At 43.3% G+C, this 13,773-nt stretch overlaps 1 protein-coding gene across 1 annotated transcript in view; it reads right to left on the bottom strand.

The window, feature by feature from the left end:
- Positions 1–77: 77 nt before the first annotated feature.
- LOC124776703 (glutathione S-transferase 1-1-like) overlaps positions 78–13,773 on the bottom strand; it is a 97,971-nt gene continuing 84,275 nt past the window's right edge. The window contains exons 5-6 of the mRNA XM_047251813.1: positions 1,220–1,381; positions 78–351 (exon numbers count right to left, since the gene is read on the bottom strand). Of these exons, the coding sequence (XP_047107769.1) occupies positions 181–351; positions 1,220–1,381 (333 nt within the window). The 3' untranslated portion in view covers positions 78–180. The remainder of the gene's footprint in view (positions 352–1,219; positions 1,382–13,773) is intronic.

A 13,773-nucleotide genomic window follows, 5' to 3' on the forward strand; every position in this document is an offset into this window, starting at 1 on the left:
TAAAACTGCCATGATATAGTGCCCGATCAATATTACTTTTTGTTGTCATCCGTAACTAGTACACATTGTACGAGATCTCGTCATACAAAAATATCTTTTTTTTATTGAAGCATTCTTATCAGCTACTGATGATGTAATTACTGCTCTTAGAGCAACCTAAATATTTAATATATAATCCATTTATTGTTTGTTGACCGACATCTGTGCGAGTTTCTCTGTCAGCTTCTGTAACAGTTCCTTTAAAGCAGCAAACGATGAATTGTTTATCTCGTCGAAGCAGGGAATAGCTTTCTTCACACGATCTAGCCATCTGCAAACGTTGCTGTACGCCTTGAGATCCACTCCTGACCACTGCAACACAAAATTATTACTGATTAATTAGCTATTGATGATTCCGGTATGCAGGCAATTCTGAAAGGTATTCTGATACACGCTACAAAACAAAAGATTCCTCAGTTGTTGATAAAAGAAAATTAGATACTTAATACTCATTAATGATGAGCCAAGTCAATAGGATAGGGCGAAGCTTAGAAAGTCCACCCTTTCTCTTTTGTACGATGACTTCCAGAGACTAAATTTTCTGTTACACAAAAAATTCGAAACTGTTAACTTAATTGTATTTAACTGCACTTCCTTTGTAAACAATTTTTTGACAGTTTTATCCTGCTCAGTATTATCACTGAAGTGCTTAGGTCCTGCATACTATTTCAGGTTGAGGAACAAATGAAAATCTGTAGACAAGCTCTCAAGCCTGCGCAGTGCATACTTACTGCGTGACCAAAACTTTGAAACAAACATGCTGCCATCTTGGTACATGAAGTCACACTGGTGGACCAAATATTTTCCCTGTTGCACTGACTGATCAGTGTACAGGTTTGTGAGAAAGCTAGGTGTCCTCCAATGTCCAGAACCCATCCATGCGTTAGTAATACGATTAAAATGAAACGAATACGTTACTGTATTTTCTACATGACTGTCATTACGAATACGTCAGATTCGTCCATCTCGTCTGTATATTTGTGCTACTTTCTTGTTCTGAATGGAGTCTTTTAAGCCGCAAACACCTAAGCTGTATTCAGTGTGATTAAACAGATTCTCGTCACTAATCGCAGAGGCTAGCAAGGCAATTTTTAAAATTCAACAAGGCAGTTTTTAAAATTCCTTTATCTGGAAATTGCTCTGCTTAGTCTGATTTTCTGGAGAACACGCACACAATTACCTCAGCACTGCTGGTGGTGACAGCGAGGGCGTAATCAGCAATGGTGACGTGGCTGCCCGTAGCCCACTCTTTACCGTCCAGGAGCTTGTCGAACGCCTCGAAAGCTGCCATCATTTTCTTCTCTTTCTCTGGATCACCAGGCTGACCGTAAAAGATGGGCATCTGGAAAAAGAACGCTGCAGACAAACACCGAATCATGTGTAGTTGTGCACGTAGAAAATAAGACCACCAGACAAATACAATGTTGTTATAAATGACTGATGAGATTTTAATGAATTCGGTGTAGTAACATTAGTTGATATATTGTCATAAAACTCAACATTCACATTGAAAACTCAAAGTTCTCCCACGAGAGCACAGCGGTGAGCAGTTTGGCACATGGCGTCAGGCGCCGAGGAAGTGTATATTGTGCGTGAAATGCATTCACACCAGTTTACCGTAACATGGCAACGGCATTTCGTTCTGCAGTTCAGCAGAGATCCACCAACTCCATTTAGCCAAGATACGGACATTTTACAGCTTCAGGATGCCTCTGCAAGGGGAAATCAACAGATCGGCCTGCAGTGAGTGAAGAAACCACAGACAGCGTGCGGGCGCGGTTCGGGAGTAGCCCGCAGAAATCGACGCACAGAGCGAGCAGAGCGCTGGACATACTATAACCAACCATTTGGAAGACCTTAAGAAAACAACTGATGCTGAAGCCTTACCGCTTGCAGTTGCTACAAGCCCTGACTCCCGATGAAAAAAGTCAGGAGCTTCGAATTTTCGGTACAGTTGCAACAGCTTATGAAGGAGAAAGGGTTTTGTGAGAAACTCATCTTCAACATTTAAGCAACTTTTTTTTATGACTGGCACAGTGAACAGACACAATGTGTGGATCTTGGGGACAGATAATCACTGCGCTATCGTTCTGCACATTCGATATTCGCCGAAAGTTAATGTATTCCGTGCAGTCTCACGGTTTAAAGTTTACAGTCCGTTTTTCTTCTGTGAAAAGACCATCAGAGGCCGCGTCTATCTAGACATGCTAGAAAACTGGCTCGTCCCACAACTGGAGACCTATAGTGTGGCCTTCATCTACAAAAAGAATGGTGCTCCATCTCGCTTTAATCTATCGTGAATTCTTGCACAGAAAATTGAGAAACCGTTGGATGGGTCCTAGTGGGAATTTTCAGGAATTCGTATCATGGCCTCCTCATTCTCTCGACCTAACCCCATGCGAGGTTCTCGTGTGTTATGTGAAACATTAAGTGTTTGCGCCCCTTCTATCAAGAAAGTTACCAGAACTGCGAGCTGATATAACAATGCTTAGGGACATACTGGGCCGAACGTGGGAACAACTCTTAATGACTTGATATCTGCAGAATCAGTGGGGCGGGGGGGGGGGGGGGGCACAAAGCGCGAGAAAAGCCACTGCAAATATGAAATGCTGGTACATCAATAACTAGTGTAACCGACACAACATTCAATTCAATCATGTAGACGTGCATGCACTTTGTCGTATAGGAGCCAGATGTCAGTTTCGGGGATGGAATTCCGTGCCTGTCGCACTTGGTCAGGCAATGTACGAATGGTTAACGCTGTTTGTGAATGACGCTGGAGTTATCGTCCCATGATATACCTTTTTTCGAGTAATCAGTCTTCTGATGGGTTTGATCCGGCCCGCCACGAATTCCTCTCCTGTGCCAGTCACTTCATCTCAGAGTAGCACTTTCACCCTGCGTACTCTATTTGCTTTATCTATTCCAATATCTGTCTTTCTCTGTAGTTTTTGCCCTCTACAGCTCCCTCTGGTACAATGGCAATCGTTCCCCGAAGTCTTAATAGATGTCCTATCATCCTATCCCTTCACCTTCTCAGTTTTCCACATATTCCTTTCCTCTCCGATTCTGCACACATCCTCCTCATTCCTTCCTCAAATTAAGGCCTATCTTTGATACTAGTAGACTTCTCTTGGCCAGAGATGCACTTTTTGCCAGTGCTAGTCTGCTTTTCATGTCCTCCTTGCTCTGTACGTCATTGGTTGTTTTGCTGTCTAGGAAGCAGAGCTCCTTAACTTCGTGACCATCAACCCTTATGTTAAGTTTCTCGCTGTTTTCATTTCTGCTACTTCTTGTTACTTTCGTCTTTCTTCGATTTACTCTCAATCTATATTCTGTACCGCCCCTGGTAGCTGAGTGGTCAGCGCGACGGAATGTCGTACCTAACGGCCCGGGTTCGATTCCCGGCTGGGTCGAGGATTTTCTCCGCTCAGGGACTGGGTATCGTGTTATCATCATCATCATCATCATCATCATCATCATTTCATCCCCATCGACACGCAAGTCGCCGAAGTGGCGTCAACTCGAAAGACTTGCACCAGGCGAACGGTCTACCCGACGGGAGGCCCTAGCCACACGGCATTAGACGGTTCATTCCGTTTAGTTCATCTGTAATTGTTCTTCACTTTCACTCAGAGTAGCAATGGCATCAGCGAATCGTGTCATTGATAGCCTTTCACCTTCAATTTTAATTCCACTCCCGAATCATTCTTTTACTTCCATTATTGCATCTTCGATGTACAGATTGAACAGTAGGGTCGAAAGACTGCATCCCTGCCTTACACCCTTTTTAATCCGAGCACTTTGTTCTTGGGAGTCCACTCTCATTATTCCCTTTTGGCTGTTGTACATATTGCATATGACCCGTCTCTCCCTATAGATTACCCCTACTTTTCTCAAATTTCGAACATCTTGCACCATTTTACATTGTCGAACGCTTTTTCCAGGTGGACAAATACTATGAACGTGTCTATTTTTTTTTTAGTCTTTCCTCCATTATCGACCGCAACGTCAGAATTGCCTCTCGCACCTTTACCTTTCCTAAAGCCAAACTGATAGTGATACGTGGGGCTCCGTTGGCGCCAAACGCTTTTCTGTAATGATGTAAGATTGTAAGATCCCAGCGATCGACTCTGCATCGCGTGGCCGCTGTTTTCCTCTTTGGTCGCTTTTCGGCTATTTAAGCGCACTTTGCTGTGGGGAGATAGCTGGTTGTCGGCGGTCGCGCTTTTGCGCATGCTCTGCCTCTTTCTGTCACGTGGGCAGCGGGCGAAGACGCGCGTGCAGTTGGCTACTAGAGATGGGTCGAACTCGTTCATTCCAGTGAACTACTTCATTCATTTCACTCTTTGCCGTGAAGCGTTCAAATGAAGTAGTTCATTCGTGAAGTACGGAAGCCTGTCGAAGTTGCCCAGTTCGCCGCTCAGCCGCTGCTACGCTCGCTTCGCCTCGCTCGTACAATGAAGCTTCTTAATACTTCATAATTTTACCAACAGATGGCCGAACTATGTAGTAACGTGCACGCAACGTTTTACGCTCTTACAGCGTCTGAGTTAACTTAAATAGAGCATGGTCGGAGGGACAAAGGAAAGATAAACAGAGAAGCCTGTCACATATAAAGAAGGTATTACATTTAATCTTGCTCGACATTTTCTCATGAAGCGTCCAAAAAAGTCTTTATCTGCCAAATGAAATATTATTTGTTGTATTCATGAACTGAAAAATAGGGCTAACAACGAAATGCAGTCCAATTTTATGTTCCTTGTAAAATTTAATCCAAAATAGGATGAGTATGTTTACCACTGTCACAGTCTATATACCTACGTTAAGTAATTATTCAGAAGTTTTCCTGTAGATTTTATTTTTGTTGAGAATAATAACCCTCCAGATTCAAAACGTAAACTGTCACCTGTAGTCATTGGTACGATTTCAGGTAAAATCCCTCCTTCAGTGTTATTAACAAACCTTTTATTTTCATGTTGGCTATGCGTGCTCACACAGCCAGCCCCTTCGTTTATATCTTTAATATTCATTTGTCTGCAAGCGCTGCCAACGGTAGGCTACCCGTAGATGCGAAGTATAACTGCACAAATAGTCACAAGTAATGTCAGCACTGCACGTAGCAGCTGACGCTGCCTTCCCCTCGCCCCTCACCTCACCAACCACTCGTAAACCTATCGTTCCCCACAAACCCCGCGCGATTCGTAGACAGGCAGCGGAGGGAGGACTGAAGGGAGGATGAGTGACGTAGCGCCGATGTAGTGGGAGAGGGAGAGGGGAAGAGAGTGAGTGAACTAGAAAAAGTGTGGAGTGTGCTATCTGTGAAGAGTTTGAAGTACCAGTTAATTGAAATTGAGTGGTTAGTTCACACTTCACGGAAGTGAAGCGTTCATTTGAACGACTCATTCACGAGCTCCCCATCACTATTGGCTACTTGTGCCACGCCGACTGGGGGACACTGCAGGAGCCTCCACGAAGATTGCGTTCACCACTCGAACAACAAGCAATCGGGCGTCCCCTGGAAACGACCTAGTCGGCCAATCCTGCAAACACCGGAGCACCAAAACCAAAGATGACAAAACTCTCCGAAGAGACTCAAAAAAGGCCTTTATCAAGACCATCACTAGTGACAACTTCCTGCAATATTGAAGGCTTATCTGTAAATAAAGAAATTTTATTATCTGACATGTGCAAACGAAATAACTGTGACGTTTTAGTGTTACAAGAAACACACAGAGCACCAACTAGCCATAGACCAAAAATACAGGGCATGAAATTAGTTCTCGAGAGACCACACGAAAGGTACGGAAGTGCTATATTTCTGAAACCGAACTTAGACGTACGCTCCTGTGCTCTGACCTGCGAAAAAAATATAGAAATTTTAACTATTGAGCTACATTCATGTACTGTAACATCCGTGTACAAACCACCCAGTGCGAGGTTTAAATTTACGGAGCCTGGAAATTTCCATTCAAAAAACATTAAAGTTGTACTAGGAGATTTTAACTGTCACGGTCTTGCATGGGGTTATAAAGAGACAAATGACGATGGCGAAATGCTGGAGACCTGGGCAGACCAGGCTAAACTGAAATTGATACATGACCCAAAGTTGCCTGCATCATTTAACAGCGGAAGATGGAAACGAGGATTTAATCCAGATAACATCTTTGTCTCCGAAAAGGTATCCCTGCAAACTGTAAAGCAAATCGAGGACCCAATTCCAAGATCGCAACACAGAGCAATAACTTGCTGCATTACTGCAGTAATCAAATCAGATGTAATGCCCTTTAAGAGACGCTTCAATTTCAAAAAAGCTCATTGGGAACTTTTTACAGAGGACCTTGATAAGCAGATCTTGGAAATTAAACCAGAGATACAATCATATGAAACTTTCATAGACCTCGTCAAGAAAATCTCTCGACGGCGCATACCTAGAGGGTGCCGCACCCAGTATATCGCTGGACTAAATGGTAGCAGCAAGGAAGCTCTGAAAAAGTATGAAGAACTATACAATAAGGACCCCTTCTCAGAGGAAACGATCCAGGCAGGTGAGGCACTGATGTCTGGTATCTCCGAAGCGAGAAAGGAAAAGTGGTGCAACCTCCTACAAGAGACGGACATGAAGCACAGCAGTAGGAAGGCATGGAAACTGGTCAAAAGTCTCAACAACGACCCAACAGAACCACAACCAAATTACAGTGAAGTTACACCCGATCAGATAGCTCACCAACTACTCATGAACGGAAAAACTAAAAGGAAGATCAGGAATGGCAAAATTAAAAGAAAATTGAACGAGGAGATTAGCTTCCTAGCTCGCCCGTTCTTCATTCAGGAGCTACAAGATGCCATCAATGATTTGAAAAACAATAAGGCCGCTGGCCTCGACGATCTGAGATCTGAGCAAATTAAACATTTTGGACCGGGAGTACAAGCATGGATCCTAGAGCTAATGAATAACTGTATTACAACAATGCAAATTCCTAAACTGTGGAGGAAAGCTCGGGTTATTGCATTACTAAAACCAGGGAAAGACCCAGCTGAAGCTAAAAATTTCCGGCCTGTATCACTGCTTTGTCATTTATTTAAAGCGCTGGAGCGAATGGTCCTCAAACGCATAGCTGATTATGTGGACAAAGCCCTCATTAACGAACAAGCTGGATTCCGACCAGGAAAATCATGCTGTGGCCAAATTCTTAATCTCACACAATACATCGAAGACGGCTATCAGAGAGGAGAAGTAACTGGGGTCGCATTCCTGGATCTCAGTGCTGCATATGACACAGTTAACCATAAGTTGCTTACCCAGAAAGTGTATAATGTCACTAAGGACTACACCCTTTCTATGTTCGTGCAATGTCTGCTACAAAACAGACGCTACTATGTAACCTTACAATCTAAAAACAGCCGTTGGAGGACACAGAAAAATGGACTTGCACAGGGTAGTGTCTTGGCTCCAATATTATTTAACATCTATACCAATGATCTTCCCATCAGCCGCCGGACACGAATGTTCATATATGCTGATGATGCAGCAGTGGCCACACAGGATAAAACCTTTGAACAAGTGGAGGAGAATCTCACAGGAGCCTTAACAGAACTTGCTACCTATTACGACGGCAATAATCTCAAACCAAACCCTAGTAAATCTCAAGTATCCGCCTTCCATCTTAGGAACAAACAAGCCAAACGGAAACTCCGAGTCATGTGGCAAGGGGAAGAGCTGAAACATTCAAACAGCCCAAAATACCTGGGAGTAACATTGGACAGAGCACTTACTTTTAAGCAGCACTGTCACAACACTAAAAAAAAGGTCTGTGCCAGGAACAACATACTGCGGAAGCTAACAGGTTCATCGTGGGGAGCTCAACCACATGTTTTGCGCACCACGGGTCTGGTGCTGAGTATTTCAGCAGCGGAATATGCGGCGCCAGTTTGGAGGAACTCTGCTCACACTAAGCAAGTTGACGTCGCCGTAAACGAAACTGTACGTATTGCCACAGGGTGCCTCAAACCAACTCCCACAGACATCATTTACCCCATCATAGGCATAGCACCACCCACTATCCGCAGACAAGTAGCCGCCGAGATCGAAAGATCAAAACAAAAGAATGATCCTCGACACCCGTTGCATATGCACCGAAAACAACGTGTCCGGCTGAAATCCCGCAGGAGTTTCATTGAAACTACTGAAGAGCTCGTCACCAAACCCGCCGCAAGGCGGCTATCTCTTTGGGAAGAAATGGTGCCACACTCCACAATGGATCTACTTGAGGAGGGATCTGCAGGATTTCAACTACCTTTTACAACTTGGAGGTCATTAAACCGGCTGCGCACTGGAGTAACTGGGTGCAAATCAAACCTATTTAAATGGGGTTACAGTGATGGCGACAGGTGTGAATGCGGAGCAATACAGGACTTGGACCACCTACTGATCTGCCCAGATATGTCTATGACATGCACTAAAGATGATATTTTGAAAGTCAATGACAAAGCAATCTACGTTGCTAATTTCTGGGAAGGGAAGATATAATTGGTGCATCCGGACACGGAAGAAGAAGAAGCCACGCCGACATCAAATTTGGAGCATGTGAAGTTCTTTCCATTGAGGATTAATATAAGCTGTTTGTGAGAAACAGATTGTCTACTCCTTCAAAAGGCTCATTGTGTGATAATATTTTGCGTCTGATATATTCTTTCAGTGTGGGTTAAGTAGAAAAATAAGAAAGCTTGTGGGTCCCTTGTGTCTGTATTCCTGTTTTTGAAATTTTTCAAATGTTTTAAGGATTATTACTCTGGATACTACACAGTTGCTCTGTAGTTTTTTTTTTTTGTTTCAGTGGTGTAATCAGCGGTGCGCGTCAACCGTTGTAGCTGGTCGTTTTAACTGGGGGACGACGTCTTGGCGGCTGCCAGTTTGAATTGTAACCGATAGCGCGGTCGCTGTATTCATCACCAGTGGACTCCAGTCCTCCGGCGAATTTGAGTATTTTATTATTTGTTCCTGGTGACGTCGAGGCGTTCGTCTTTCCTTCTTCAGCGACTCCCTTTCAGCTTTCATTCAGACACGCTCCGAGTTGTTCCCGCGCATCTCTGATGTGCGATAACTTATCACTGCAATTTTGTAATACCTGAAAGAGGCCTTTCATTGTATTGGGCTTTTAATATTTGATTTTGAGAGAGAAATCGTGAGTTGTTTCTGCTGTTATGTCTCAAAAGGTGTTCTGCTTCTATGGGAGTTCTCTCGGTAAAGAATTTATTGTTTGTAGGGTTCTTAAGATTTATGTAAAGAGGCTTTTAACATCGTTGCTTGGGGTGGGTTTTGACGCTCGTAGACATTTTGTCTGTTTAGTAATGTTTCAGATTCTAGAGGAATTATATATATTATTCTGGGGTATTGGTAAATAAAATCTGTTGGAAATTACAAGCCTGAGTTTGTGTTTAGTTGGTAATTATTGCCTTGTGTTTATTGAGTTGAAGTATTCTTGAGCGTGCGTCCCATGTCTCAACTCACATCTGGGTACCCCAACTGGATGGATGAATGTGCCAGCACTACAAAAAAAAATGACGTCTTTTTTTTTTAGCGAGGTGTCTGATTGTGATCTGTCGATCACCTCGAATGAGTGTGTCCGAACCTTCCAACAATGCAGAACTCACGGCTGTGCGCGGCCTGCCGGCACGCGGGCTACCTAAAGGTTCTGCGAACGCCTACGAATATCTGCGATGCTCTGGTTTTCAGCCAAAAGAGACTCAATGACAGCTCTCTTTGGAACGCTCGCCCGTTACACACGGAATTTTGAAGGCTACGTATAGTGCCACCACCTATCTAAACTTATGAAACTATAGGAACTAAAGCGAGAATATTCCACATGTCCCTCAACAAATTCAGCATTTTTTCCAACCGAAATTGGCCAAAAAATGGGTTGCGTTATTTATTGAATGCCCCTCATACCAAGGATGCAGAAGGTGTTCACAGCATATTAGCGTGGTATCTCCTGGAACAGAGTTATTTTTTTTTTTTTTTTTGTCCAATGTGCTTATTGCTACGCACAGTACAGCACAGCACAAACTGTGAATGATATTCCTGCCAAAGACGCCGTTTCTACTTGATTCACAAAGTATAGAGCATTTAATGTTCCAAGCTATGTAGCCTTTCTAGGGACTAGTAGATAGTCGTGCCGCATAAGGAGTATGGTTGCTTGGTTAGCTGCTGTTGGGAGTCAGCTCGACCTCCATAAGTTATCACAATGCTAGGTTATGTTCCGCTTTCAGAGGCTGATTAAGTTCAATGGGAAATGAAAGTGTTGAAGATAACTGAAAGCACTGCCACTTAAAATGTGAGCTGTATGTCAATTACATATGACAAAATAGAATGTATTAAAAGCATCTGCGAAGGTGTTATTCGTGAGTCCTCAGTTCGGGATGGCGGGAAAATTTGAGATCGTGGAGGTAGAAAGCATGAAGGAAGAACATGAAGACCCTTTGTCGTTACAAATAATCTATTTATGACTGTTACTGACGTCAGTGAAAAAACTGCATATTTTTTCGCATACGAGGTGTGGCTAGAAAAAAACCAGACTAGTACTGGTGAAACAATAAAACGAATGCAATAAGGCTGAAAGTCGCGTGGCTTGTCACGTGACTTTCGCTCCGCCTACTGCTCGAGTTTCATCTGCCTCCTGCACTCAGTCTGCCCGTGGCGTCTGTTTTAAGTAGTTGACATTTTGTCTGTGCGTCGGAAAATGTTGAGTGTACAGAAAGAACAGCGTGTTAACATCAAATTTTGTTTCAAACTAGGGAAATCTGCAAGTGAAACGTTTGTAATGTTACAACAAGTGTACGGCGATGATTGTTTATCGCGAACGCAAGTGTTTGAGTGGTTTAAACGATTTAAAGATGGCCGCGAAGACACCAGTGATGACACTCGCACTGGCAGACCATTGTCAGCAAAAACTGATGCAAACATTGAAAAAAATCGGTAAACTTGTTCGAAAAGATCGCCGTTTAACAATCAGAGCAGTGTCTGAGTTAACAGGAGTTGACAAGGAAAGTGTTAGGCAGATTCTTCATGAAGGTTTCAACATGAACAAAGTGTGTTCAAAAATGATTCCGAAGTGCGTCACAATTGAACAGAAGGAACGCCGAAGAATGATTTGTTCTGACATCCTGGAAAACATTGAAAGTGATCCCACCTTCTTACAAAATGTTATTACTTGCGATGAATCGTGGTTTTTTACTTACGATCCCGAAACTAAACGCCAATCGATGCATTGGAAAACTCCTGGTTCTCCACGACAAAAAAAAGCACAAATGTCAAAATCGAAATTCAAGGCAATGATGATTGTTTTTATTGACATCAAAGGGATTGTGCACATTGATTGGGTACCAGAGGGACAAACAGTGAATCAGCATTACTACATTAGTGTCCTGGCTACCCTACGTGAGCGAGTACGGAGAAAACGGAACGATTTGTGGAGAAAAAAGTCATGGATCCTTCACCAAGACAATGCCCCAGCTCACAGTGCGTTGTCAGTGAAGACGTTTTGGGCAAAACACAACATTCCCATCTTAGATCATCCACCCTACTCACCTGATTTGGCCCCCTGTGACTTTTTTCTTTTCCCTAAAGTCAAGTCAGCTTTGAAAGGAACTAGATTTGAGACTGTTGAAGCAGTAAAAGAAAAAGCGACGGAAGTAATGTATGGACTTACCCAAAATGATCTGCAGCATTGCTATGAACAGTGGAAAATTCGTATGGAGCGGTGTAGAGACCGAGGAGGAGAGTACATTGAAGGAGATAACATGAAATTGTAAATAATTGTAAATAAATGTTTTTTCCAGCATCAGTCCGGTTTTTTTCTAGCCGCACCTCGTATAGTTATTGAAGGAATTGCTACAGCTCATCTAAAGTACAGTCAAATCACGCGAAGCGGCGGCTTCGTAGATTTGCATGCGAATGGTAAAGAGATTTATGGGCGCAGAAAGACATTTCAGCAATGCTATGCTATGCATAGCATAGGTAGGGCATGTTTTGAGGCATCAAGGGATCACAAATTTAGCATTGGAGGGCTGCGTGGAGGGTAAAAATCGTAGAGGGAGACCAAGAGATGAATACACTAAGCAGATTCAGAAGGATGTAGGTTGCAGTAGGTACTGGGAGATGATGAAGCTTGCACAGGATAGAGTAGCATGGAGAGCTGCATCAAACCAGTCTCAGGACTGAAGACCACAACAACAACAACAACAATGCTATGCTAAGGATAGAGACTCAGGTAGTACGTAAACACTGACGACGAAACTTTGATTCCTATTCGCAAAACAACTACTGGGACCAATCGCGTCGGCAGTACGCCATTACACATGTACAATCCCACACTAACAAATGGGGTCCGTAGAGCCAATCCAGGAGTACATACACAGTTCGGTCACGAGCGCAGACCAGTAACCTCCGTAGAATGTCCAAATACGGTACCGAGAGGGAAAGAATAATAGAACAAGGGAACATTATGCGCGCACATCCTAGCAACTCTTTGTCGAAACTTCCGAAGATTACGGCTTACAAAGGCTAGGCGTAATACCTAAGGGGATCGGTAAGTCTGTGAATGTCCTGTAAATAACATAATTTCATGGTATCTTTTTACAACCTCGGACCACACAAATTGTAACATAACCAGTTTAAACTTCTTAGAAAGTCATCAACTGAAGTTTAAAAACAAAGTAAGAAGTAGTAAAATGCTAAGAAACTAAATTACAATCAAACTTAAACTACCTACATGTAATTTAGCTGCGTAGTGTTTTGCTATCCCCGCCTTTCATTTTTAACCAGATCTAAATTCTAAACGACGACGTTTCTGGAAGTAGAAACCAGGTGTGACACGATTTGTGCATTCCGAGGCTGGAAAATGCAATAAAATATTACTTCTTTCATGAAAGCCGTATTAACTGCTGCCAAAAATTCAAGTCTCTAGTATTTTCGGTCTACACACCCTCTGGTCAAAAAATTCATTATAACATTCGAGCTTTCTGAGGCATTACGTAAACAGGGATTCGACAAAAATATGCAAACTCTGCGAGAAATGTATGCAAGAACATAAATGTAGGTTCTAGTCAAGCCTGCAGATTGCGCCGTTGTAGTTGACCACCAATGGCACCTGTGGCATGTTCTCACTACCTTGCAAGTATCGTAACAGTGTCCTGCGCAGTTGTGAGTGCGTTATGTCGGAACTACGTGAATCCGAACGTGGGCAAACTGTCAATGCTCGTATACTGCGTGCTTCCGTAACCAAGGGAGCCGAAGTGTTTGCTGTTACAAGAGACACCATTTCGGAGTTTTCTACCATATCCAGTGAATGCGGGAAACCATCATCCGGTAAGTCACAACGCTATCCAATTCCTGGTATATCGATATTAGTTCTGTCGTTCTGGTTTTCTTGTTTGTTGGTTTTACTTGTTGATGGTGAAGAGCCGGAGGAGCTATCAACTAAGCGGCTGCCCAGAAACGACGAAACTTGTCCGCGGTGGGCCCTTTATTCTTTCGTTTGGTCCCGTGGACGGACCCTGTTGTGAGACTTACCGTGTGCGAAGCGGTGAATGTCTCCCATGCATCTTGCGACAAGTTTTTGTCTCCTTCTGAGCTGAATTGACGTATATCGGAAGAATTGGAACTATTATAATTGCGTAGGTTTACGCGGCCAGAGTCAGCTCGACATAAAAGTTTTGTGGGTATGGTGCCGCGTC

The sequence above is a fragment of the Schistocerca piceifrons genome, chromosome 2 (assembly GCF_021461385.2).
Source record: "Schistocerca piceifrons isolate TAMUIC-IGC-003096 chromosome 2, iqSchPice1.1, whole genome shotgun sequence".
Classification (NCBI taxonomy): Eukaryota; Metazoa; Arthropoda; class Insecta; order Orthoptera; family Acrididae; genus Schistocerca; species Schistocerca piceifrons.